The sequence below is a fragment of the Harpia harpyja genome, chromosome 3, assembly GCF_026419915.1.
Source record: "Harpia harpyja isolate bHarHar1 chromosome 3, bHarHar1 primary haplotype, whole genome shotgun sequence".
In the NCBI taxonomy this organism is placed as follows: Eukaryota; Metazoa; Chordata; class Aves; order Accipitriformes; family Accipitridae; genus Harpia; species Harpia harpyja.
This window is the reverse complement of record NC_068942.1, coordinates 49,604,570-49,628,802: the sequence shown is the minus strand read 5'-3', so window position 1 is coordinate 49,628,802 and position 24,233 is coordinate 49,604,570. Positions and strand designations below refer to the sequence as shown.

General features: G+C 37.2%; 1 protein-coding gene across 1 annotated transcript in view; it reads right to left on the bottom strand.

Moving 5' to 3' along the window:
- AQR (aquarius intron-binding spliceosomal factor) overlaps positions 1 to 24,233 on the bottom strand; it is a 61,856-nt gene that overhangs the window by 19,331 nt on the left and 18,292 nt on the right. The window contains exons 15-26 of the mRNA XM_052782510.1: positions 23,966 to 24,086; positions 20,847 to 20,988; positions 19,888 to 20,066; positions 17,766 to 17,933; positions 17,153 to 17,322; positions 11,156 to 11,397; positions 9,841 to 9,987; positions 9,206 to 9,275; positions 6,657 to 6,767; positions 5,001 to 5,110; positions 2,239 to 2,374; positions 299 to 508 (exon numbers count right to left, since the gene is read on the bottom strand). Of these exons, the coding sequence (XP_052638470.1) occupies positions 299 to 508; positions 2,239 to 2,374; positions 5,001 to 5,110; positions 6,657 to 6,767; positions 9,206 to 9,275; positions 9,841 to 9,987; positions 11,156 to 11,397; positions 17,153 to 17,322; positions 17,766 to 17,933; positions 19,888 to 20,066; positions 20,847 to 20,988; positions 23,966 to 24,086 (1,806 nt within the window). The remainder of the gene's footprint in view (positions 1 to 298; positions 509 to 2,238; positions 2,375 to 5,000; positions 5,111 to 6,656; positions 6,768 to 9,205; positions 9,276 to 9,840; positions 9,988 to 11,155; positions 11,398 to 17,152; positions 17,323 to 17,765; positions 17,934 to 19,887; positions 20,067 to 20,846; positions 20,989 to 23,965; positions 24,087 to 24,233) is intronic.

The following is a 24,233-nucleotide window of genomic DNA, read 5'->3' as shown; positions in this document are numbered from 1 at the left end:
AGTGATAGGCACACCAACCCTAGTAACCACATCAGTGAAAACAAACATGCAGAACGGCTGCTTCCCAAGATCAAAATAAAACAGATTAGACCCTCGTCCCTATTGTGAAACATACCTATATTACTCAAAGGTGGAAATCCTCACCTGAAATCCTTGCAAGCTAATGAAATCGCCTAGAGCTATATACTTATTTTCGGATGTAGGGCAAAGGAGAATTTTGGAACTGTGAAAAGGTTTTGGTTTTTTTTTTTAATAGGATTAGCCAGATCCACTTACCTTTAATAATTATATGTCTTACCTCAAGCTGGGTGAATATTTTCTTAACATGTCTAAAACACCCTTCAGCAACTTCCATATCTTCTTCATAGGATTTGCCTTTGAAAATTGGTTGAGGAGCATTTGCAAAATACTGGTGAAAAGGAAACAAACTGGAGACATCCGTAACATCTGGCACTTTTCCACCTTTAACTTTCACTTTGCTGATATACTCCTCCCAACGAGACATTACCTATGCCAAACAAAAGTGTCATACTGACATGTTTTTATATCATAAAGTCATTGGCAAGGTGTAGTCTTGCACACATAGTATTAAAAAAAAAAAAATCACAAAAGCGAGGTATGTCTAAATTAGCATTTGACCTTGTATCAGAATGACATTTTTGAAGCTGTGGTGGGTTGACCTTGGCTAGCTGCCAGACTCCCACCCAGCATCTCTCACTCCTCCTCAACAGGACAGGGAGAAGATAAGGTGGAAAAGCTTATGGGTTGAGATAAAGACAGGGAGATCACTTAGCAAGTGCCATCACAGGCAAAACAGACTTAACTTGGGGAAAACTGATTTATTGCCGATTAAAAATAGAGTACAATGGTGAGAAACAAAGACAAAACCACCTTTCTTCTCCACTCCCTCTTTCTTTCTTCCCAGGTTCAATTTCACTCCTTCATTCCCAACTCTCCTACCTCCTCCCCACCCTAAGCAGTGCAGGAGGAATGGGGCTTGTCATTCCAGTTCATAACACTGCATCTCTGCCACCTCTTCCTCCTCACACTTCTCCCCTGCTCCAGCATGGGCTTTCCACAGGCTGCAGCTTCCTTCAGGGGATATTCAACTGCTCCAGCATGGGGTCCTCCAAGGGCTGCAGTGTGGATAACTGCTCTGACATGGTCCTCCATGGGCTGCAGGGGGACAACCTGCTTCACCATGGTCCTCTCCATGAGCTATGGGGGAATCTCTGCTCTGTTGCCTGGATCACCTCCTGCCCCTCCTTTTCCTTCTGACCTTGGTGTGTGGAGTTGTTTCTCACACCTCTCTGCCCCCAGATGCTGCACGGTGTTTTTTGACCTCTTCTCAAAGATGTTTTCACAGAGGCACCACCAGTGACGCTGATGGGCTTAGCTTTGGCCAGCAGTGGGTCTGTTGGAGCTGGCTGTGTCCAGCACAGGGCAGCCCCTCGTCTCTTCTCAGAGGTCACCTCTGCAGCCTGCTGCTACCAAAACCTTGCCACATAAACCCAACACAGAAGCAAATCTCTTGATTATCTCCACTTACAGTACTTTTGTTTAAATACCAAGTGGGATTCCTTTGGGAGGAAATTGAACGAGAAGATGAGCTCTAGCAGTGCTCCTAGCACTCTCCAACACCTAATGTCCATTTAATGTTTAGGCCTACACCATAGGTAGCCCAGAGTAACTTCTGTAAAAACATATACAGTGTATGCATTTGATCCTAAGTACCACTGTACAAGTCTGCTTAAGCCACACTAATTGCTAATGTAGACCATGTCACTGAAAAATACATGGAAGGGAAATGAGGGATATACAATATACAGAAAACCACCGTTTTGTATACTATGCATCCGATTTCACATTGGCATTTAACACCATAAAAGCCTTCTAGCAGGACCATCAAGTAGCTGCTCTAATGCTTGTCCAAAATGTAAAGCTGCCCACAGATTTTCCTCTTTGAAGGAGAAACTTCAGGTTAGAATCTTTGCCAGCAGTCATGAAGAGTAGCAATGCTGGCCTTCCAATTGGTGAGTCATCAGGCAGGATTTAAAATAATAGCAACGCATGTAAGTAATGTTGCAATTATAGCTTTAGCTGTTATTGTATTTTGAACCACCAAAGAAAATGTGGGGTTTTTTAGACCCAATTCTGAAAAATTCACTCAAATTTTTACAAAGTGTTTCATAACATATTGAGGTCATATAGTCTCTGCAGAAGTATTTCAGTCCTTACTTGGTATAAGAAAAAGTGTCCAGCTGTTTCACAAGTGTAAGAAACATCTCCTGGGACTCCAAGACTCTCTTGCAATCGTCCAACTTCTCGCAGAAGTTCAAGTCTTCGAGCCAGCACGTAATTAACTCTTCCATACCTACAAAATGGATTAAATATAACATAATTCATATTCAAATGTATTTAACTCAAAACTGTTTCATCTAAGTATCACGAGAGACCACAAAAAAACCCCAATGCCCCCCGCCAAAACCCACAACTACTACCCAGTTCCAAAAAAGCAAGAATTTGCTGCATGCTGACTATTTCTATCAGTTGAGCCCTAATAGTTTACAAAGCCATGCAAGAGCCATTACTGTAGAAAAAGCTCCTTTTATCCTATCACTTCAACAAAAGCTTCATAAGTGTTAATAATACATTCTCATGATGTACCTGTAAAGAAGAAAAACATTACTTCCAATGTACTGTTCGGGAACTATGATACACTACACGTTACACAAATACAAGCAAGTTATACAAGTGTATGGACCATCATAAATAGAACCTATACTGGAAGTTTCAGTATGATAAGGCTGGCTGACTTTGGCAATACACAAAGAGTCTTGCACTAATGATTAGCCCACCTTAACAGACAGGTCTGCATCCTGTACTCATAGCTGCCTGTTGAGTAACTTTTATGACTTTTATGATTAGTTTGTAACCTACTCCTTCCATTCTTCCTCCTCCTACACAATTCAAGCCCAATTTTTCTCCTTTAAAAATCAATTTCTTATTCCATGCACTCCCCCCGCTATCAGAAGCAGTACAAGAACAACAACAACAAAAAATAATAAAAATAAAAAATCAATGAATCACATTTTCTAAAAAAGAAAACAAATTAAACAGTGGTATAAATGGGTGGAATTAAAGAAGTGAGAGGAACAGAACACTTTCTTTCAAAAATGCAGACGTAGTTAAAAGCTCAGAAGTGAATAAAGGCTAACTTTCAAGTTCTTATTAAACTTACTACTCATAAAATACACTTTCAGCACAGAAAAAGAAATGACACAATCCCTGGTAATCACAATGGGTTCTACTGTCTTATTTAGAAGGGTGAGAGTAGTTAAAGCTAGAGATTTGAATTTACTAAGACACAACTGAACATGATATTGTTCACAGCTGGAAAAAACAAGTTCTTCAGGAACTATGACAGTTAAGATCCTTGGAATACTAAATAGTTTTTCCTTCTTCAACAAACTAATCCATTATAATTACAAGTGACTGCAACCAGTTGTGGTTTTTTTTCCTCACACTTCCAACGTCCTCTTAATTCTCACAATTGAAGTCATATGTCCTCTTTAAAGTATTTGTTCATCGCTACAAAAATTTTCTTTAGCTGTGATTCCCTTTGTGTTTAAGTGACAGTACCAGTTTAATCAGCTCCTGTCCACCTTACGTTCTTATGCCCCCTGCCCCACTTGGCTGTGCCTGCAGAGAGAGCAAAAAAGGAACACGAAGCTTGCAAGCAGCAGAAATTCCTTAAGCAGTACTGTGCCCTCTAAACCAGCCTGACACAAAAATCATTAACTTAAAAGCTACCTAAAACCAAACAAAATGAATATGGGAAGTAAACTTCTTTTCACAGTAGTGCAGCCCACCTTCAAAGATATTCCTCAACCCTTATCCTTCCCTACCCAACTGCCAGAACTCATAGGACTTGCAGTAACGTCCTGTAGGTCTGGAGTTACCTTGAAAAAGAATGAAAATAGACAATGTAGAGAGTCTCAAAGAAAACTCCTTTTAATGATGAGCACTGCTGTTCAAGGAATATATTAAACCATGAATACCACTAAACAAGTATCTGCCACAGCATCATTTCACTAAGATTTTGGCTATCAAATTTCTGGAATAATCTGACTATGTCAAAGCATTCAAATTAAAAAAAAAAAAAAAAAAAATCACAGGTATTTATTTTACTAAATGAAACTCAGCTATGCATATATGGGTAGCTTCTAGTGACTATATATAATTTTTACTACAGCTTTTGAAGTCAAAGTATTGCTATAATAAGCCAGTACTGGGACAATTCAGTTATTTCCAGTGCACAACCATTATACCCCAGCTCACATTTATTAATGTGTGTAATCCGACTGACATCAATTGGACTAACACCTAACAAACGTACAAATATTTACAAGAACAGGTTCTTAAGTCTTTGTACTGATACAGAGTTGACAGCTTTCCTTATGTATGTGCTCTTCGAAATGTGTTATTTACCTATGAAATAAGCAACTTTGTAGTTAAGCAAAATTCTGAAGAATTAAAAGCAGAAAGTTTAATTTCATGGTTATATTTATTAATGCAATATTCACCATGCCAGTAGAAGTGATATAATATTTGTACAAAATACTCGTTAACTGCAAAAACCTACTTTTATTATTCAACTTCCTCTCACAAACAGATTAATTCTATAAAGTGTATATGGGCTCAGAATATAGTGAACTACTTTTATTCAAGCAGTTGAGTTTGTAAACAAGCAGCTGCCTGATTCCACCTTTGGATTCTCAAGGGAACACAGCTTCTCTACTGAGTAAGAACCAAAATTACTTAACCCTGTATTGAAAACAAGTGCACTCTGCATTACTGGGATTCAATAATAGGAGAAAGGTAAAAGTTGTCAAGCACAGCTCCTTGCTCATTTACAAGGGAGGCAGAATGGATTCAACACATACACCTTGCTACAAAGTTTATGCAAGCAAGTTTATCATTAGCACCTCCTTCCTCACCTGCTGAAATCTTTCTCCGTCTCCAATTCCTCTTCTCCATGACCCAGACGCAGGAGGTGGCGCTCATCAATGTCTAGGGCCATGATTTTTTCAAACAGCTGGTTCAAGGCCTAAAGATTGACAAGAACAGGAGGGAAAGGTAGTTTTTAGAAATTCAGAGGCTCTTGCAGGGGAAAACTGAAGAATTAGTGGTAAGCCAGCTAGGAAATTATGCCTGTTTTGGTATAAATGGAAGCCAAAGCAAACATGAAGTTAATACTGAAACTAGAGTTCTTAACCTTGACAAGAAGGAAATTAGCCTACTAAAATGCTTGTATTTGCATACTTCATATAACAATTAAATTTTATTTTATGATTTTGAAACAATTTTAAGATTTGATTCTATCACATAGTTAATTTAGTTGATAAAGCTATTAGTTTATAAAACTGTCTCAAGAAGCACACTTTGCAAACATTGATTTTGTTGGATGACTTTAAACCATTTAACTTTTACTGTACGTTAGAAGAGTGTGATCTGGTACTGACTGGCAGGTGCTGAGACTCTATTCCATATGGATAAGTAAGTTTTGCTGAAGTAAACTTCAAGGTGTGCTATGTCTCCTGCCTTAAACTCTTCAATTCCCTAACAGCTTAATATCAACTGTCCAATTCAGTGTTTTTCAAAGGATTAAGTTTGTAAGCACTAGATCATCAAATAATGAAACTAAGAATAAACATGAGCAAGCTCCACCTGAACTTCAAGTCTGCTGGAAGTCATGCAAAACATGTTACAAGTACAGCATCAATGCATAGGGAACAAACCCTGCTGAGATATAATTTATTTCCTGAACTACAATTCAAGTTCATGTTCTCACATAAGTCTTGTCTGGCAAGAAGAGTCTCCTACCTGCCTTGAATTATTTCCTTCCTTTTCTCCCCAACAGACATGCTCTCAACCCTTTCTCTCAATTTCACTACCTGTTACTCTCCCGCAACCCACTGTACACTACCCTATAATATTTCAGGTTGTAACTCCTCACCAAAACAAAGCCCCATCCACCATTCTTTGATCAACAGCCTAAGTGCCTGATCTTGCTTTGATGGAAAAAGATGAAAAGTTTTCAAAGCGGTATGTTCAGTTAAAATAGCTCATAACTGAGCTAGGCTAATTAGGGAGACCAGGAAATAGATGACCCTGGTTTCCAAACAAATCCTTCCAAACCAGATGCAGATTTAGAGTAAGAATCTTTAAGACTTTTACCATTATTATTCTTATTTTATATATGCTTGAGAATTAAGATGCAGACTCCATTTCTTATGAATGGGAAGCAAGCATTCAGCTGAAGAGGCCTTCCCTTAAAAGCATGAAGCACAGAGTCTGAGAAAGCTAGTTAGCAAAAATCTGGCTTGCATGCAGTGAATGTGCAACTGTAAGAAATATGCAGATACTTTTTCAAAATACTTCCTAATTTCTATCCCCAACCAGTTAAATATATTGAAAACTTCTGATAAATCGCTCAGAACTACAAACATTATGAAACCGGCAAAATTGCACACAAGCCAACTCAAGTTTTCATTGTTAAGAGACAGTTGCAATCGCCAAACTACTCATCTCAATATCTGCTGCTGTTCTTGGTTTTAATTACAGGAAAACTTCATACATGACTGACACTTTACCTGATTAGAGTGAGTAACTATAAGAGTTCGTTGTTCTGGGAAATTATGATAAAGATTTGATATTATCTGGACTGCTACATCAGTTTTTCCAGTACCAGGTGGACCCACTACCTACAAACAAACAAACAAATTGTCATCAAAATATCAACACACAATTTATCAGAATATTGCACAATACAGAAATATAGCCAGTTGGGAAAAAAACCAGAACAATCTCAAGACACTGACATCATACATTAACAACAAAAAAAATCTGTTTCATGTACAATTTCTTGCTGGCTTCTGTGAATTTCAAGAACACGTACATATACTACGAAAGACTTAGCCCAATGCTAATGCAGATTCCTGCCTAAGAGGAATATGGTAATCCAGCATATGAAGTACTATTCTGTTTCACAACCCATGAAAACAGACATCCTCAGAAAAAAAAAGGCTTTTTAACCTCAGGACAGCCTAAACATAGGGGAAATAGTGAAAAGAGCATCAAAACACACGATTGCAAAAAAAGTAAGGCGAGGCAGATGTAAAGAACAGAAAAAAGAGTCCAATCTTTTCATTTACTCAAAAAATCTACAACTGATGATATAGAAATAATACTGACAACTAATGGGTTTATAGGCTTAATTATACCAATAACATTCCAAAATTGACACCTGAAACATTTTAAAGGTATCCAAGTATTATAAAGCATCTCAAAGTAATTTGCTCAGCATTAAGCAGCACAGAATAGCAGGTTTCATATGTATCTAGACATAAAATTACGAATTGCTATGAAATGACGCTTGCTTTATTTAATGAATCTCATTGATTACTGGATTCAAAATCAAGTAAGATTGTAATTCTCAAAAATATTAGACAGAAATACATGACATAATACAGGCCTATGTTTTATTTTCTGTCATTATGTAACTGTTTTATCAGTCTGCCTTCTTTCCCTGAAAAAAAGTGGGTGATGCAATAAGAAAAAAAATCAGAAATACATCCTCAAAAACAAAAAGCTGACTTCACCACTGTTTTTTGACCAAACTCTCATTCTCTAATCTCTTAAAACATAAACAAATGCAGTTTTAGTAGAAAAGTTCAAATTATATAAACGGACATCATCTCAAATATTTATGAAAGCTGGAGTACCAGGCACAGGAAGTTACTTTTGTTTTTTAAAGCCCTCCAAAAGTGAGGTAGATGGTAGTTTATAATGCATTATACAAGATACACATGATACTAATGAACAGTATGCAATACTATTAAAAAAAAAAAAGACAAAAATAAAAACTAGGTAACTTAGAGACCCCCTCTCTAGTACTTTGTGTCTTAATTATACACTACAAATTGGTGATAAAGATTTTAATTTCCCAATCTTCTTTCTTATTGACAATGCTACTGATATAAAACAATACTCCTATACACCAGTGTGGGTATTCTTAGACAAACACTCTAATTATGTAAAACCCAGCACTTCAAATCATTCCAGAAAACCCCTTCCAACATTGTTTAATAACCAAATTTAAAGCATCTATCACCGTGGCATTTTCACAGCATTCAAAAAAAGAGCTTTCTTTTCTAAATAGACCTTAACATTGATACTCTATAACAACCAGAAAGTTCTGCTGTGTTCTACTAGAAAACATACTACACTCAAAACCACTGCCAAGAACTCGGGTAACATTTACAACGCTACTAATTTCGGCACACTTAGGCAGGCAGGGACAAAAGGCATACAATTCTAATGAAGTTTAGTTTTTCCTTTGCCTTTTATCTTTTGTGTGCTAGCTACAGAGTGTATAGGGAGTGGTAAAACATAAGGAGGAAGGGGAGGAGGAAAAGTATGGTACTAATGAATACCAATACAAAAACCTAAAAATTAGCATTATTGCCTATACAGAGCAAGAAGAAATTAGGAGTATCAGAGAAAAGTCATTCAGATATTCCACTGAGTCACTACCAGGATAGACTGTACTTCATTGGGAGACAGGTACTTGTAGTCAAAGTCTAACAGAGTGGTAAACCTTAATGACCTTTGCAGAAACTCACTGATCAGAAATTATTTTTGTAACAAATCTACAGCTTTGGTTTGCAACTTCTTAGTTCTAGAATTCAATAGGATATAAAGGATTGCACATTACATTTCACAAGACAGCAGAAAAAAGCTCCCTGAAGACAATTCAATGACTTTCATTTCCTTTAATGGAGTTAGATCAAACTAAAAATGATGCAAGTAATTTAAAACAGCTAAAAATGGCAGACGTGGCAAGAGCTTTACAGTCTAAAACTAGCAATCCAACCACTGAAAAAGTAAATTCAGTTGTTGCGGAAAGTCTTCAGCCACTGAAACACAGAATACTGTTATACAGAGATCAAATGTGTTTCTGTATGATTTTGTGAAGATGGGAGGATGTTGAACCTTTGTATGTTAATTTTCCTATTTTTAAACTATTAATAGAAGTAACCTCAGCAAGGCTACAGAAATGGGCATTACTGGTATTTCACTGAATGTACCTAAAGCCAGAATCAAATAAATAAGAGTATAAAATCCTTAAAAATATTCTTACCATAGTTAGCCCAGGCTGCATTCCTGCACGTATAGCTTCAATCTGAGTATAGGTAAATTGAATTGTATTGCTGTAACAAAGCAAAACAAGAACAGAGAATTGATAGATTTTGCCAACAGTTTTGATAAAAGAAATTGTTTTAACAAGTTTGATTTAAATTCATTGGCTACAAGTTTCTCCAGAACTACATGCTTGCAAACTCTTATATAAATTAAACCAATATTAAAACTACCTTTATAGACATGACAATCTTGCAATTTCTAAGCAAGACAGTAAATCACGTTGGTCAGGTGACAACAAAATCATCCCATCGAAAAGATTGTCTTTAGTTATTATTTGCTCAGAATGCTGTCAAATTATTTAGGTATGATTCTCCTAATATTCAAAGTCCTGACACAATACTAAGAGACAGTATTTCTCATTGTTCTTCAAGGAAATTTTTTAACAGAGAGGGAATAATAGAATAGTTTGATTTAAATATAAAACAAAACAGCCTCATATTCAAGTCTTCTTTTGGTAATGAAATCAAAATGACATTCTGTTTACAATCAACAACGTTATTTTTTAAGTATTTCTGAAAATTAACTGCGATGCATGTGTCACCATTTGTAAACAAGTTCTCATCCAGTTATTACCGTTTTGGTTGATTATATGGATATGGTCCCCTGTTTGGAATGACATGAGGCTCTACAATCAGTGTTTTAGCTTCTTCAGGTTTTTCTTCATTCCCATCCTCCTCTTTTCTTTTCTTTCCTTTGCCTCCCTTTATTGGGAAAGTTATCCTGTAACACATAATTTAAGACTACACTTCAACATGTTCACTATGATACCACAGACTGTCTTAGAAGTTTATACAAAAGATTTTTTTGTCCCCATTAAGACAAACTTTCACACAATAGGGAAACAAGAGTTGCAAACAACGAAGTATTAATGAGGATAAGGAAAATAATGACAAATAAACTGATGAAGCTGATTTTAAGAAAGCATATTTGACAAAAAGTATATCAGAAGTGCTCTTTTTGAAAATCTAGGAGCAGTGCTGAGAACCAGCTGGAAAAACACTGAAGGCAAAGAGTTCAGAAATGCAAATGGAAGGGACAGCAGTAAAGTTATAATAGAAAGCCACCAGCACTATCTGTTCAGCAGTAATAACTTCAGTTTGTTCTAGAACTGATGCACACTTTTTTTTTTTAACACAGAAGATATGTCAATGTTCTAAACTGCTCTAGCACATGAAGCCTTTTATCTTCCCATTTCAATTTTTTTTGTAGCCCTCCGTAGCATGTTAGCAAGCTTCTCTAATTCAGAAACAAATCACAGTGAAGGAATTCCAATGGCTATCCAATTATCTTGAGACAACAATGCAGACATCTTTAACAGCAATAATCTCTTAGTCTCTTTACAGGACAAATGCAGAAGTAGGAAGAGCAATAGCTCTTCATAAATAGGAATATCTGTATTTTAATCTATGAACTGAAATGAACACTAGTTCATCGAGGGAAATTGTGCGTGGTATCTTGTCTTGATACCTTTCAGACTATTTTTATATCATCTTATAGTGTTAGTGTCTTCTCCACACGTATTCTACATCCAGTGTTTCAAAAAAAGCATGGAAGATTACCTCCCTGCTTTTCAACATTCAATTTGGCCATGGTAAGAGCTGACTTGTGCGGGAAGGGGAGGGAAGCCATCTTCTCCCTCCCCAGTCAAATCTATTCCTTCAAAAGGAAACATATTTCAATTCTCATTAACTTGTAAGGAAAAAGAGATATAGTTTCTTCAGTCCAGCTGAAGAAACTATTCTCCAATGCTATGCACTGTGAAACTCAGTTGCTAAAGTCTTTTTCTTAAAAGAAAGAGAGCATCCCTTCAACCACTGAACTCAACTCCACTTGACAACACACTTCAGCAAGAATATCAAACCAGCAGTATTTGAAATTTTGAGATCACCTGAAGGGGGGTATTTGCAGAACAGGATTGTCAACAGTCACTTTAATGTTGTATCCAGGAAAGCTAGCTTTTAAGTGATCAATGGACAGGAAAGTGTCATTAAAATCCAGAGTTGCAATCTGATTTGGCATTTTTGAATAGTGTGCACTGCTTGGATCTCCATATCCGAGAATGATGTCATGTAGCCAGTCAGGAACAACACAATCTGTGTTCATCAAATTCCTAATAGTCTCCAGAACAGCCTGCAAATTAGAAAAATAGAAAAAAATATGATTGGAGGGATTGACTTTTTACCAAGAAAACATGAGATACTGAAGACTAATCAAGTCTATTCTAAGATGCTAGCATACAACAGTCTTTAATTGACAGGTGTTTGGTTAGATGGAGTCAATATATATAGTGTATATATATGCAACAAAACGCTAGTGTCAAACTATATAGTTCTTAAAGAGGACCATAATCATCAGTAAAGTTTTCATTCCAGAACACTCGGGGGGGGGGGGGGGGGGGGGGGGAACAAAAGGCATAAAAGACCCTCATGCAGCTTAACATTTCTCTTTTAACCCTATAAATTTCATCCCTGCAGCCAGCTTAAGTTTCCCTCCAAAAGCTTGCTCTTCATTCCCAAACTAATCTCTCTACTCATCTGTGGTTATGTCAGTATCTTCTCTCCTTTCCTCCTCCCATGAAAACACCAGTGCCTCAGACCCTGGGCTTGCACAGGGTGTGTCCATTTTAACTGAGAGGTAGCTGAACTTTAGCCTTCCTGATAAAGGGCTACTTCAGTGGCAAGTCTTCCAACACCATACTTGAAACTTGGTATTAGGACCCTCTGCTCTTCAGCAGAAGAAACACAGGATCTGAAATCTGCACTGATTTCCAGATCCTCCAACTTACTACACCAACAAACATGGACACAAATGGATGTCAAAGATAGGGCATCAGCAGTCCAGACCAGGATATAATACACATCTTCCAAATGCCAATCTTGTAAAGAACAGTCAGCCAAAACAAAGTATGGAATTTCATTCTGATAGTCTAAATTTACATATCCAGCTCCAAAGGGTAGGATTCTCTGTGCTTTTCCTGCTTGTGTTGTATCATTCAAGGAATCAAAGTAATGTGATCATCATTCCTGCTTAAGCAGTCAACCTCTATAAAGGTTCTGATTCTTCCCCTCTACTCAGCATAGGTGAGACCATATCCGGAGTGCTGTGTCCAATGCTGGGCTCCTCAGGACAGAAGACAGACATATTGGAATGAGTCCAGCAAAGGGCCACTAAGATGATTAAGGGATGGGAGAATCTGCTATATGAGAGGCTGAGAGAGCTGGGATTGTTTAGCCTCAAGAGGAGAGGACTCAAAGGGTGGTGGAGAATTTTATCAGTCTGTATAAAAAAAAAAAAAAAAAAACACAACAGGAGGAATTAATGACAATGGACCCAGGCTCCTCTCAGTAGTGCCCTGTGAAAGGACAGGAGGCAATGGACACAAATTGAGATACAGGAAATTCCACTTAAATACATGAAAAAGTTTTTTCTGTATGGGTAATTAAACACTGGAACAGGTTATACAGTCTCCATCACTGGAGATATCCAATTCCAACTGTACAAAGTCACAACATCTTGACCAACTTGCTCTAGCTGACTCTGGTTTCAGCAGGGCTTGGACTAGATCATCTCCAGAGGTCCCTCCAACCTCAACCATTCTGTAAATCTGTAATTCTGTTCCTTCCAATCTCAACCACGCTGTGGATTCTGTGATAGCTCTATAAAGTTATTAACTCAAAGGCAACTTAGCACTATAAAATTTATGACTGATGTAAAGTTACATGCTCCGTCCTTTCCTTATCTAAAAAGGGTGCTTGATTGTCTTAACAGTAGAATGGCTCCTGCCATTTCAAATTTAATTCTCCTACCAAGGAAACATATCATAGCAGGTCTGTCCTTGTACAGGAACCTCTGGATAGTCAAATTCGCAGCTGTTAGAAGAAGAGAACCTGCGTGGGATAATACAGCTGGCATAAAGTATCACTGTGACACAAAGTATACTCTGAAGCTCAGCCCCATTTTATAATAAAGGGGAGGGCTCAAAGTATCTTACCTGATGCCTACAAGCCACTGCAGAAACCTCCTCTCCCTTTGGCTCTCCAAGGCACGGAGTTTATTTCTTCTTGCTCTTGGTCTTACAAACATTTTAGTATGTGACCTGCAGGACCAGAGAGGTCCTGCACTTAACTTCTGAAGCCTGAAGGTTCTCCAATTACTTCAAAGGCCCAAGATATACTGATGGACGAGTCCCATATTAACTAAGAATATTTATATTTTTGTTGCAAATATAAAACAAGTGTTTCCAGCTTAAATGTATATTAAGCATAGCATAATAAATTTGTGCTAAGAAAAGCACAAATAAATTGGAAAATGTGGCATCTTCAGGTAGCATTTCTAAATCTAGATGATCAGTTTTTCAGAGGAAAGTTTAAGAAATATGTCCCTAACAGCTAATGTGCTGTTTTTATACCACAAAAACTTCGCTTCAGCTTTTCAAAAGTAACATGTATACATGTAAAAATAGTAAGATTAGTTCTTGTAAGAACTAACACTGCTGACCAACTGTAGTGATGTAGTGGTGTCACCTCCAGCAAACACATTGTATTTGCACTTCCCCTCCTGTCTCATCTGCTTAATTTACTAAGACTGCACAAGAGTTCTGTTGTCTTCTCTCCTACAAGCTCAGCTTAAAACTTCAAGCTGCCTTCTATCTGCTCAATACACTATCAACACTAATCACAGTGATACCTTGTTTTCTTTTATCCAGCTGAAGTTAGAAGGGTTTGCAAATGATGTGGAACACTTGCACCCAAACTGGTAGCGATGCAATAGATCTGGAAATATCTTAGTTTGTCTTGACAAATGAATACATGATACTTAAGTAAAAACCAGCATAGAATGGTCTGCATTGTGATTTGCCTGTAAATTAGCTGCAAGCACACAGTACAAATTTGAAAGCTACACTCACATCTAACAGTAATGCTGAGCAAGCTTAAGTATTCACTGCAGCACTTTCCTTCTGACGACACAAAAGCGCATACATACGTGAATAAAAAACATGTCTATAGTGCTGGCACACCAACAGGCTTTGGCTGAGAGCACTTGTGCTTATAATGTAAAATGAACCTGCCACAGATGCACAACATTAAAAAAAACCCAGAACTGATTGTTAATGTAAAGTTATAAAGGACTCTGTGAAGTACTTCCACTATACCAATCCACAGCTGGATGGCACCAGAATGCTCTGTGCAGACTGCAAGCTATTGTTTTACACTAGAGGCATCTTTCCAAATACAGGAAAGAAAAAGTCACAAGTCTTCCTGCCTCCCTCTTTATCCATCTGCACAGAACTTGCTGCAGAATCCTTTAAAATGAAAATCACTTCAATTATGCAATGCATGATTTTAAGGCACCAAAAGAAAAGCAGTTTTTTGTTCATGTTGCATTTTCATAATGGAAAACTCAAGCAACATTAAAGATTCAAAGGTCTAAATGATCTAACAGCAAAGAAACTAAGCATGCATACAAGAAATATTTTCAGGTATACAAAATTATGTACCCTCACAGCAAAAAAGGCCAACAGTATTTTGTGCTGCTTTAGGAAGTTGCCAGCAGGTCAAGGGAGGTGCTCCTTCCTCTCTGCTCGGCACTGTTGAGGCTGAATCATAGCACCATAGAATGGTTTGGGTTGGAAGTGAGCTTTAAAGGTCATCTAGTCCAACCCCCCTGCATTGAGCAGGGACATCTTCAACTATATCAGGTTGCTTAGAGCCCCATCCAACCTGACTCTGAATGTTTCCACGGACACGGTGTCTACCACCTCTCCAGGCAACCTGTTCCAGTGTTTCAATGTTCATCGTAAAAAATGTCTTCCTTCTATCTAGCCCGAATCTACCCTCTTTCAGTTTAAAGCTATTACCCCTTGTCTTCCACAACAAGCCCTGCTAAAAAGTCTGTCCCCATCTTTCTTGTAAGCCCCACTTAAGCAGTGAAAGGCCGCAATAAGGTCTCCCCAGACCCTTCTCTTCTCCAGGCTAAACAACATTAACTCTCAGCCTTTCGTCATAGGAGTGGTGTTCCAGCGCTCTGATCATTTTTGTGGCCCTCCTGTGGACCCGCTCGAACAGGTCCATGTCTTTCTTGTACTGAGGACTCCAGAGCTGAACACAGTACTGCAGGTGGGGTCTCATCAGAGCAGAGCAGAGGGGAAGAATCACCTCCCTCAACCTGCTGGCCATGCTTCTTTTGATGCAGCCCAGGATATGGTTGGCTTTCTGGGCTGCAAGCACATATTGGTGGCTCATGCCCAGCTTTTCATCCACCAGTACCCCCAAGTCCCTCTCTGCAGGGCTGCTCTCAATCCCTTTACCCCCAGCCTGTATTGATACTGGGGGTTGCCCTGTCCCAGGTGCAGGACCTTGCACTTAGCCTTGTTGAACCTCATGAGGTTCACATGGGCCCACTTCTCAAGCTTCTCCAGGTTCCTCTGAATTGCATACTAACCCTGAATCTGGAGCACTGTGTGCAGTTCTAGGGTCCTCAATAAAAAAAAAAGACATGGAGTTATTGGAGCAAGTCCAGTGCAAGGGCCACAATGATGATTAGGGGACTGGAGCATCTTTCACATAAGAAGAGGTCAAGAGAGCTGAGACTGTTCAGCCTGGAAAAGAGACAGCTCGGGGTATCGTATCAATGTGATTAATACCTGATAGGAGGAAATGAAGATGAAGGAGCCAGACTCTTCTCAGTAGTGTCCAGTGACAGGACAGGAGACAATGGGCACAAATTAACAGACATTAAATTCTATCTGAACACAAGAAAACACTTTTTTTACTGTGAGGACAATTCAGCACCAGAAGAGGCTGCCCAGAGAAGTTTTGGATTCTTAATTCTTGGAGATATTAAAAACCCAACTAGACATGGTCCTGGACAGCCTGCTGCAGGTGACCCTGCTTGAGCAGGGGGCTTGGACTAGATCTCCAGAGTTGCCTTGCAACCTAAATGATTCTATGATTCTGTAATTATGCCACCTGATCAAAAAAGTTTACTAAGGGCAACAAAGACCACTTGGTCAAAGTTAAATTTATGTCAATTCACAATTCTAGAAACTCATATACACATTTCAACTTTCCTGGAAAACTTTCCTCTTCTTGCTTTAATAGAGGGTAAGGAAAGCTAAGGTATTGATAAGCTTCCTGAAAAACAGCATTTGTTGAATTTATTTGCAAAACTGAATTAATGTTGTGTGCATAATTTTGATATTACTTATAGGCAATATACAGTATCATAAAGCATTAGCAACAGGTTTATTTTGAACTCTGACCAAATTACTTGAAGGCTCTCCTGACAACGAATACCCAAGGAAGTAAAATGCTAAAGAATCATGCACTGCAACTGTGTGAAAACTGTTAGGGCAGGAAAAAAAGCACCATTCAATCTACAAAGCTCCAGTTAGCATACAATCTCTGTAAGGACTACCGAATGTATCAGTGCTAAAAAAATCCCGTCTGATCCTCTAAAGCCCAGTAAGAAACTGATACAGTGATGCTCCCAAAAGCTAACAGGTTTCTCTGGTTTTCACCTTTTGACTAGTTACTCCTCCCTTTTCCTACAGTCCACTATTACATCAGGTAACACAAACATTCCACATACTCCCTCAACCCAAAAGGGAAAATACAGCTAATCAGTAGGCTACCTGTTAAAAGACTGAAATTATAAACTATTGTTTTATTATATACTCAAGTGAAGTAAGAGTGTTCTGATTTTCAGTTACTTCAACACTTACCTGCAGGGGGAAGTTATCACCAGCTGACATGCTCTAACTTCCTGAAGTGATCCAACACGACTTAAGAAGCCTAACTACATGCATCTAAAATGACCATGTCTCAGTACTGCTGGCATATTCCAACGAACTCTTATCCTAAGAGTCAATGAGCAAGTACTTTACCTTGAAATTGTTTTCTTTTGGTTTTCTTCTCATTATTATATTAAATGTCTCATAAACATCTTCTGCTCCATTTTGGATTGTATTGGTCATGTCTTGCTGATACTGGTTTGGGTCCAGAAATACTCTGTATGTTCGGCAATCCCCTTTAAGCCGTGGTTTGGGTTCAGGTCCTGCCCATAATGAAACAGTAAGATTAGAATTTGAAGGAGTGCTAAAAGCAGATTATCATTCAAATAAGTGATCCATAATTGTTCCTGAAATGAAATTTAGACAAATTCATATGATGAAACTAATTTCTGCATGGTGTTACAAACATTCTTATTTCATGTTTTCATCCCATTTCTAATAGAGTTTTTGAATATAAGCTATTTTATTCCTAAAACCAAAGTGTACTGGATTTATTTAATTAATCTAATTACATCAGATTTTACCAGAGGAAACTAGTTAACCTTTCTCAGGCTGCTTATGGAACTGGTTTGTTTTTTCAAGTAGGTAATGAATTCAATAAGCATTGCTTAAAAGAGAAGCAAGTCAATGATTAGGCTGTTAAGAACAACAACAACAAAAAGAGAAAAAAACCCCAAACTTTCAGACAAGTTTTGGTATATCATACCTTCTTCAATAACACGTCCTTTCTCATCCAACATGCCCTGGATTTCACAGCCTCTGACATATACCAGGCCAGTTTGCTCAACAAAAGGTCGTCGTCGGTCAAACTTGGTGCCATAAGGTTGCGTGGGACGTACCGTAATCAAAAAGCAGACATCATGTTTACGCAGACCTGATTCCAAAAAGGAACATTCAGTGATTTGATTGAATGCCATTTTCCTTATCCGTTCCTTAATATATATACAATAGAATACACAAAAATTTCTTGTAAATAAAACCCCACCCATTTAGGGAATAATGTGTTCTGTTTCAAAACATGCCTTTAACTTAGAGGATACAGAACCATAGGATGTTGTAATCTTTTCAACTATTCCTGCATACTAATATCTGTTAGGACTTAAGATATAACAAGGAGAAATTGTCTGCTTTTTTTCAAGACAACAAACTTTTTTATTTCAAGATTATTCTTCTCCCAATAATCTTACTTAGGTTACACAACCTATATATTTTTCAGTCCTATCTCAAAAATAGTGTGTCATTAATCTCTTATTCTCATTGCTTTCTTCTGGACTAACCTTCACATTTTTTTTTACAACAATTTAAGTGCAGTGCCTAGAACTGAGCACAACATCAGGGTAAAAGGTCACTTAAACAAGTTACTTGTTTTCCATGCTACATTCCAGTTCATAAATCCTGATATGACTTGATTGAGCATTTTAATTTTCCCCTCAGCAGTAATGTGTTGCTGTGGAGTCACATTCACTTTTGAGCAATGGTGACCCCAAACTCTTTTCATTCTGCAGAGCTACTGCCTAACAAGTTATTCCCCCAACATGCATTCATGCAGTGACTTGCTCTTGCTTAAGTTTAGCATCTTAATATTCAACCTTGTTGAACTACATCCTACTTTTAAAATGCAGTTTTTCCAATTCACTAATGTAATTTTGAACACTAATCCTTTTCTCCAGTACACCTACAGATTCTCACAGATGTAAGACACCTTCAAAATTTAGTAAACACATGCTGTATTTTTCACACAAGTGATTTTTCATTATGCACCAGATATTATCCAACCTAAAGCAGTTTCATCAAGACTCTGTATGTTAGACAATGATTCATGAATTCTTCACCTCAGTTTTGATTAAGTTAAAGCATTACTGCTTTTGAAATCACAGAGGGTGTTCAAAAGCTAGATGCACCACTATATAGCTACCTACAGTATAGCAAAGTCTGCTGCCATCCTCCTAGCTTTACTACTTTAATAGAAATCTACATTCTCAAACTTGTATCTGTTTATTTATCAGACACTCCAGCTTTAGCATTTGTGCTACGTGACCTGTAATCACACTATGCAGCTCCAGCACATTTAACAGGTTTCTCTAACAAAAGAGAAGGGAGTGACATTTACTGATAATCCAAGTACAAGTACATGCTTCTGTGCCACTTGCCAACACGGTCAACTAAAGTTCAACTCCCCAAGCAAAAGTAGTGTCGCCTGTGGATACTTACAAGAAACTGTATTCGGTACAGTCAGCACTTCCTAACAACATTCAAATATACTGAAAAATACTAAAATGCACTTGTTTGAATTAAATCAAATCTGTCCTCTCCATTTGTATATGAGACAGATAGCCCGTTCCCCACTAATTTTCCAATATGACATTATCCCTGGAGGTATTCAAAAAGCGAGTGGACAGGGTACTCCAGGGCATGGTTTAGGGGGCATGGTTAATGGTTGGACTCGATGATCTTGAAGGTCTTTTCCAACCAAAATGATTCTATGATTCTATTAGCATGCATATTAATTTAAAATGCTAAGTTACTTTTCTACATTCCCTGTAAAGGGAAAAATTTTACAGTTAGCAAACTGAATTACATCAGCCTGAAATAGTAAACATTCTGTCCCCAATGGATGTATAAATACTTTAATAACTTCAGTCTTCACTTTAGGAAAGTATAAACTTCTTAGACTTGGAGTTTGAGTAACTGACTTTTAAACAGTGTATTAAGATTGGCAAATCTGTACCACATTAAAAACAAACAAACTTTCTTACAAAAAAGATTACATCAAAGTGTATTTTGATGAGCACCTATTTTGAGCCCCTTATTTCAAAGAACCTAAGTACCTTCCCATTCATCTTTGATGTTATCTCGGACATTCAAATTAATTGTAACATCTGCTCGTACTCGCATGGGCCAGTTTTCACCAATATTGGGTTTTGCCACCTCCACCACTGTGAAAGAGACAATGGGTTGTGCCATCCTAGCCCATCCACCAAAGACCACACCTCCATATTCCGATAACCTAAAAAAAAAAACAACAAAAAAAACCCCAAAACACCAAAGTTTTGTTAGTCATTATCTGATAACAGATTCAGTTCTTTTTTTAAACTGTGAAACAATTTACTTCACAGTCAGCTCTCAGACAAAAGCAGAAGTCTTAATTTTTCATGCTACTGAAGAACATTCACATGATCCTGCTTTTTAGAACTGAAGCATAACATGAACTGACTTATATTTCAAGAAACAAAGGCAACTTATGCTAGCATTAAAAAAAAAAAAAAACAAACCACAAACGACAAACACCTCACAGAGAGAGAAGAAAAAGGGAAGATAACAAAAAAGCAACTACTGAGTATGAGAGACATCACACCAAATGATCCCTTGAAATCTAAAGAGGATCAAAATGCAGTAGATAGCAAATTTAAGAGTACTCAGTAACACCTCACATAAACCAGAAGAATTGGTGTTAAGTTTCCAGATTTTATAATCTCAGCCAAGGCTTAGTATTTTTGGAAAACTAACTCGCCCATCTTAACACAACAAAGGTTGGTGGTTAGCATCCAGCATACTGTCTTAACACATCTTCAGGGATGCGTATCAACAGACCCTTACAAAATCATCCCACAGGATGGCAACACCTTATGGAAGAAGTTAGTATAAAACATACTATCTAGATAATAATTTAAAATGCATTTGTTACTATGTATTTAGTATACACACAATATCAGTTATTCATTCTTGAATGCACTTTGATTACAATTGAAATTGAACTGACTGGTTTGCATCAGTTAATAAATATTACCATGGTTTCATCCTACTGACACTATCTTCAATGTCTTGTCTAATCTCGTAGGTAGACTCTAAGCGGAAAAGATTGAAGTTCCTCAGCAGGTAGTCATGAAGAGTCAGAAACTGTAGATTCAATTTGGGAAGTGCAAGACAGCCTAAGGGGGTAAGGGTGGAAGGAAAGAGGTATTTGATGGATAAACAAAAGTGAATTAATATATTGGTTCTACAAATTCATAAATACATACACACGTTATTCTATAACTGCCATAGTTGTTATCCTGGGAGATTCTAAGAAATACTCCTTTTATAAATATACACTGCTAAAAAGCACACATTTTTCAGGTTTTCTCTAAAAGAACCTGCACAAAATTAAAGGAATTTTCATCCTTCTGGCAGTAATACAGTGAACTATTTAAAGACTGAATCCTTCCCCATATTCAGACTACAACAAAATTGATTTTTACAAAATCAAATGCAGGGCAAAGTAATGGTACTTTGGGAATGCAACAATTAAACCAGCATTAAGTAATGATGAAAAAGGCTCGTTAACTAATAAAACCCATGCATTATCCAACAATTCCCTAATTCCGATCCTTTACGTTTATTAGAAGCCATGAAAACCATTACTGTAGAAAAAAGTTTTAAGCCAAGAAATCAAATTTTAATACACAACTTTTGAGGAAATTTTCTGTTCTGATTATAGATTTTTTTTTTCCAAATGAGAATGAAAACCATGGGAAGATTAGATCTAACTAAACAAGGAGTATTAAAACTCCTAGACAGGTCCTAAAGCTTGCATAGCTTTAGGGTAGTCTTAGATGTAAATTTTCTGTAATAAAAATTCTTATATGGTAGTCATTTAACATTACTGGACTAATGTTCCAGTTTGACACCTATGCTTAAGATCTGTGAAAGCATCAGGCTTTTGTAACTTGCAGTATTATCCTTGAAACCTTTCACTGGTATATGTACTACATATTGGCTTTCACATGCACTGAGATACAATGGCAGTGAAGAAGGGCTGTAGAACACAGTAATTTCTATTCTGGAAAGCCTCATGGTGATAAAATACCTTAACACATTTGCCAAGACCAAGTAACAAACCCTGTCCTGTAAAGCTAGTTATATGCATAAGGGGCAGGGCCTGAAGCAATACCTCTTTAAGGTTGCACAGCATTTATCAGACATATATTCTTCTTCCTTCATTTTTTAAAAGAAAATAGAAACAGTACTCCTACCTTTCTTGGGCTAAATTATTACTCTTATTTAAATTTTAGACCAAAAGAATTTAGCTACTTTAAGAACACAAAAAAACCAAGACCACGAAAACAAACTGTCTTGTTTGAAATCAGGGCTGGAGAATACTTGGAGATTAAAAAGAGAAAGTGTAAACTGAAACTAAGAGAAGCAAAATAGAAAAATACTTGTAACAGTCTGACAGCAACAGAAATGCTTCACAACAGTGCTGTCAATACACCAATAATAATAGCAAAAGAGTTCACCACAGAAGGAGGAAATGTTTCTACTAGCAACTGCTGTTACTTACCAAAATTACATTTCACCATTAATAAAATTTCTTCAATGCATTATGAAAAAGTCACAAAACAGCACAAACACAGGTGTGATAAGCTGCTTTTTCTCCCCCCCCCCCCCCCCCCGCAATAATACATATACTGTGATTAATATATTTGGCTAATAAAACACGAAATAAACACACAGTGCATGAACAAGTTAAGTACTGCAAAGTCAGCCTTCCAATATGGTCTGAATGACAGTAAAGCTACCTTGACTTGTATTTAAGAACCTGAATGTTCTAGACCATTAGAACAACCTATTTGTTGTTCACTAAAATAAAAAATAAAATAAAAAAAAAATCTTGGTTTATATATCGATTTCCTAGAAATTACAGCAAGGACCCTGTTTTGGTGGGTTTTTTTGTTCTGGTTTTGTTTTTTCTTTTGGGTTTTGGGTGGGGTTTTTTTGGGGGGGTGGGGGTCTGGTTTTTGTTGTTTTGTTGTTAGGGTTTTTTTTAAAGGATAAATCCCATCAGGAGACCTATTATTCAGAAGAATCTGAATCAGCTTTTAACTACTTGCATCATACTGAACATAAGTACTTTATCTCTTTTTGGGCAGATCTCTAGATGGCATTTGTATCATATCTGTTTGGAAAAAGATCCTTTGTTGCCTATAACCCCACCTATCTAAAGGGGTCAAATTTAAAAAAATCTCTTTCTTCTCATTAGTACTTGTTCACAGAGAATTTATCCAAAAAAACTAATCTAGGCTAAGCAGCTGAACTTGAGACTTATACCTACAGAAAAGCCCCTCTGAATCAAAACTACATGGAGGAGGCTATGGAATACTCACTGCTCAAACCAGAAACATACTTTATACTAGTCTTTGAAGATATATGTTGCTATTTGGAAATTCCATGTTCCAAATTAAAATTTTCACATTCCTAATGAAAATTGTCATGATCCACATTAAAAGTTTTTTTTAAAGTAGCTAGACTAAAATACATGTGCTGATTATTGCAAAGCTTCAAATTACATCATTCCTTGTTTGCAATACCTGCAGTTTGCTTCCTTGATAATGAGCACGTCAAGCAAGAACACTAGGTTCTGAATTTAGAGTGCATACATTACCTTTCAGTGACTATGTACACTTCTACCTTGAAATAAGAGTAAGATAATTAAGTGTTAAGTTTCCTCCCATCACCATCCTTATTTTTTTCTTTTTAAAAAGGCTTTCTTGAACATACTTGAGAGCAAAGCACAGACAACAGCTTTTCTGCTGTATGTTTACAACCTGTTTCACCTTACAGTAAGTGTCACACCTGTGTCACAGCTGGTGGTAAAGCACATCTGTTACCCAGATTATAAGCAAATCAATGTCTTTGTGTAAACACAGGCCTTTGGATTTTTCTTTAAATCCACTGTAAATTTACTAACAATTTTATCTCAGAGTTCCTGATTCACAACTCAAAAAAAGCTGACCTTACTCTAAGATACTGGAAGATGCCAAAATACTGCATATAAGTTCCAAGGACAGAATGAACATAGATATCAGAACTGCTTTTTTTTCCAGCATTCACTGTTGTGTTCAGTATTTACTAAACTACTAATCATACCTTCTCCAGAATAATATTCAGTTGGTACAATATTTTCATCCCAAATAATCTTCTCTGTGGGATAAAGAGGCATCTGGTTGAGTTGTTGAATTTGAGATATTCGTCGCTCATGACGGGAAACCTAAAGAAAGGATGCATTTTAAACTTCCATAAGTCAAAAAAGGGACAATAAAGCTATTTGTGAAACATACACATTAATCCACAAGACTGCTGGTGGTCCCTTGCCATTTTCTCTCTTTTAATAAGTTTTGTTTTGTTTTAATTAAAT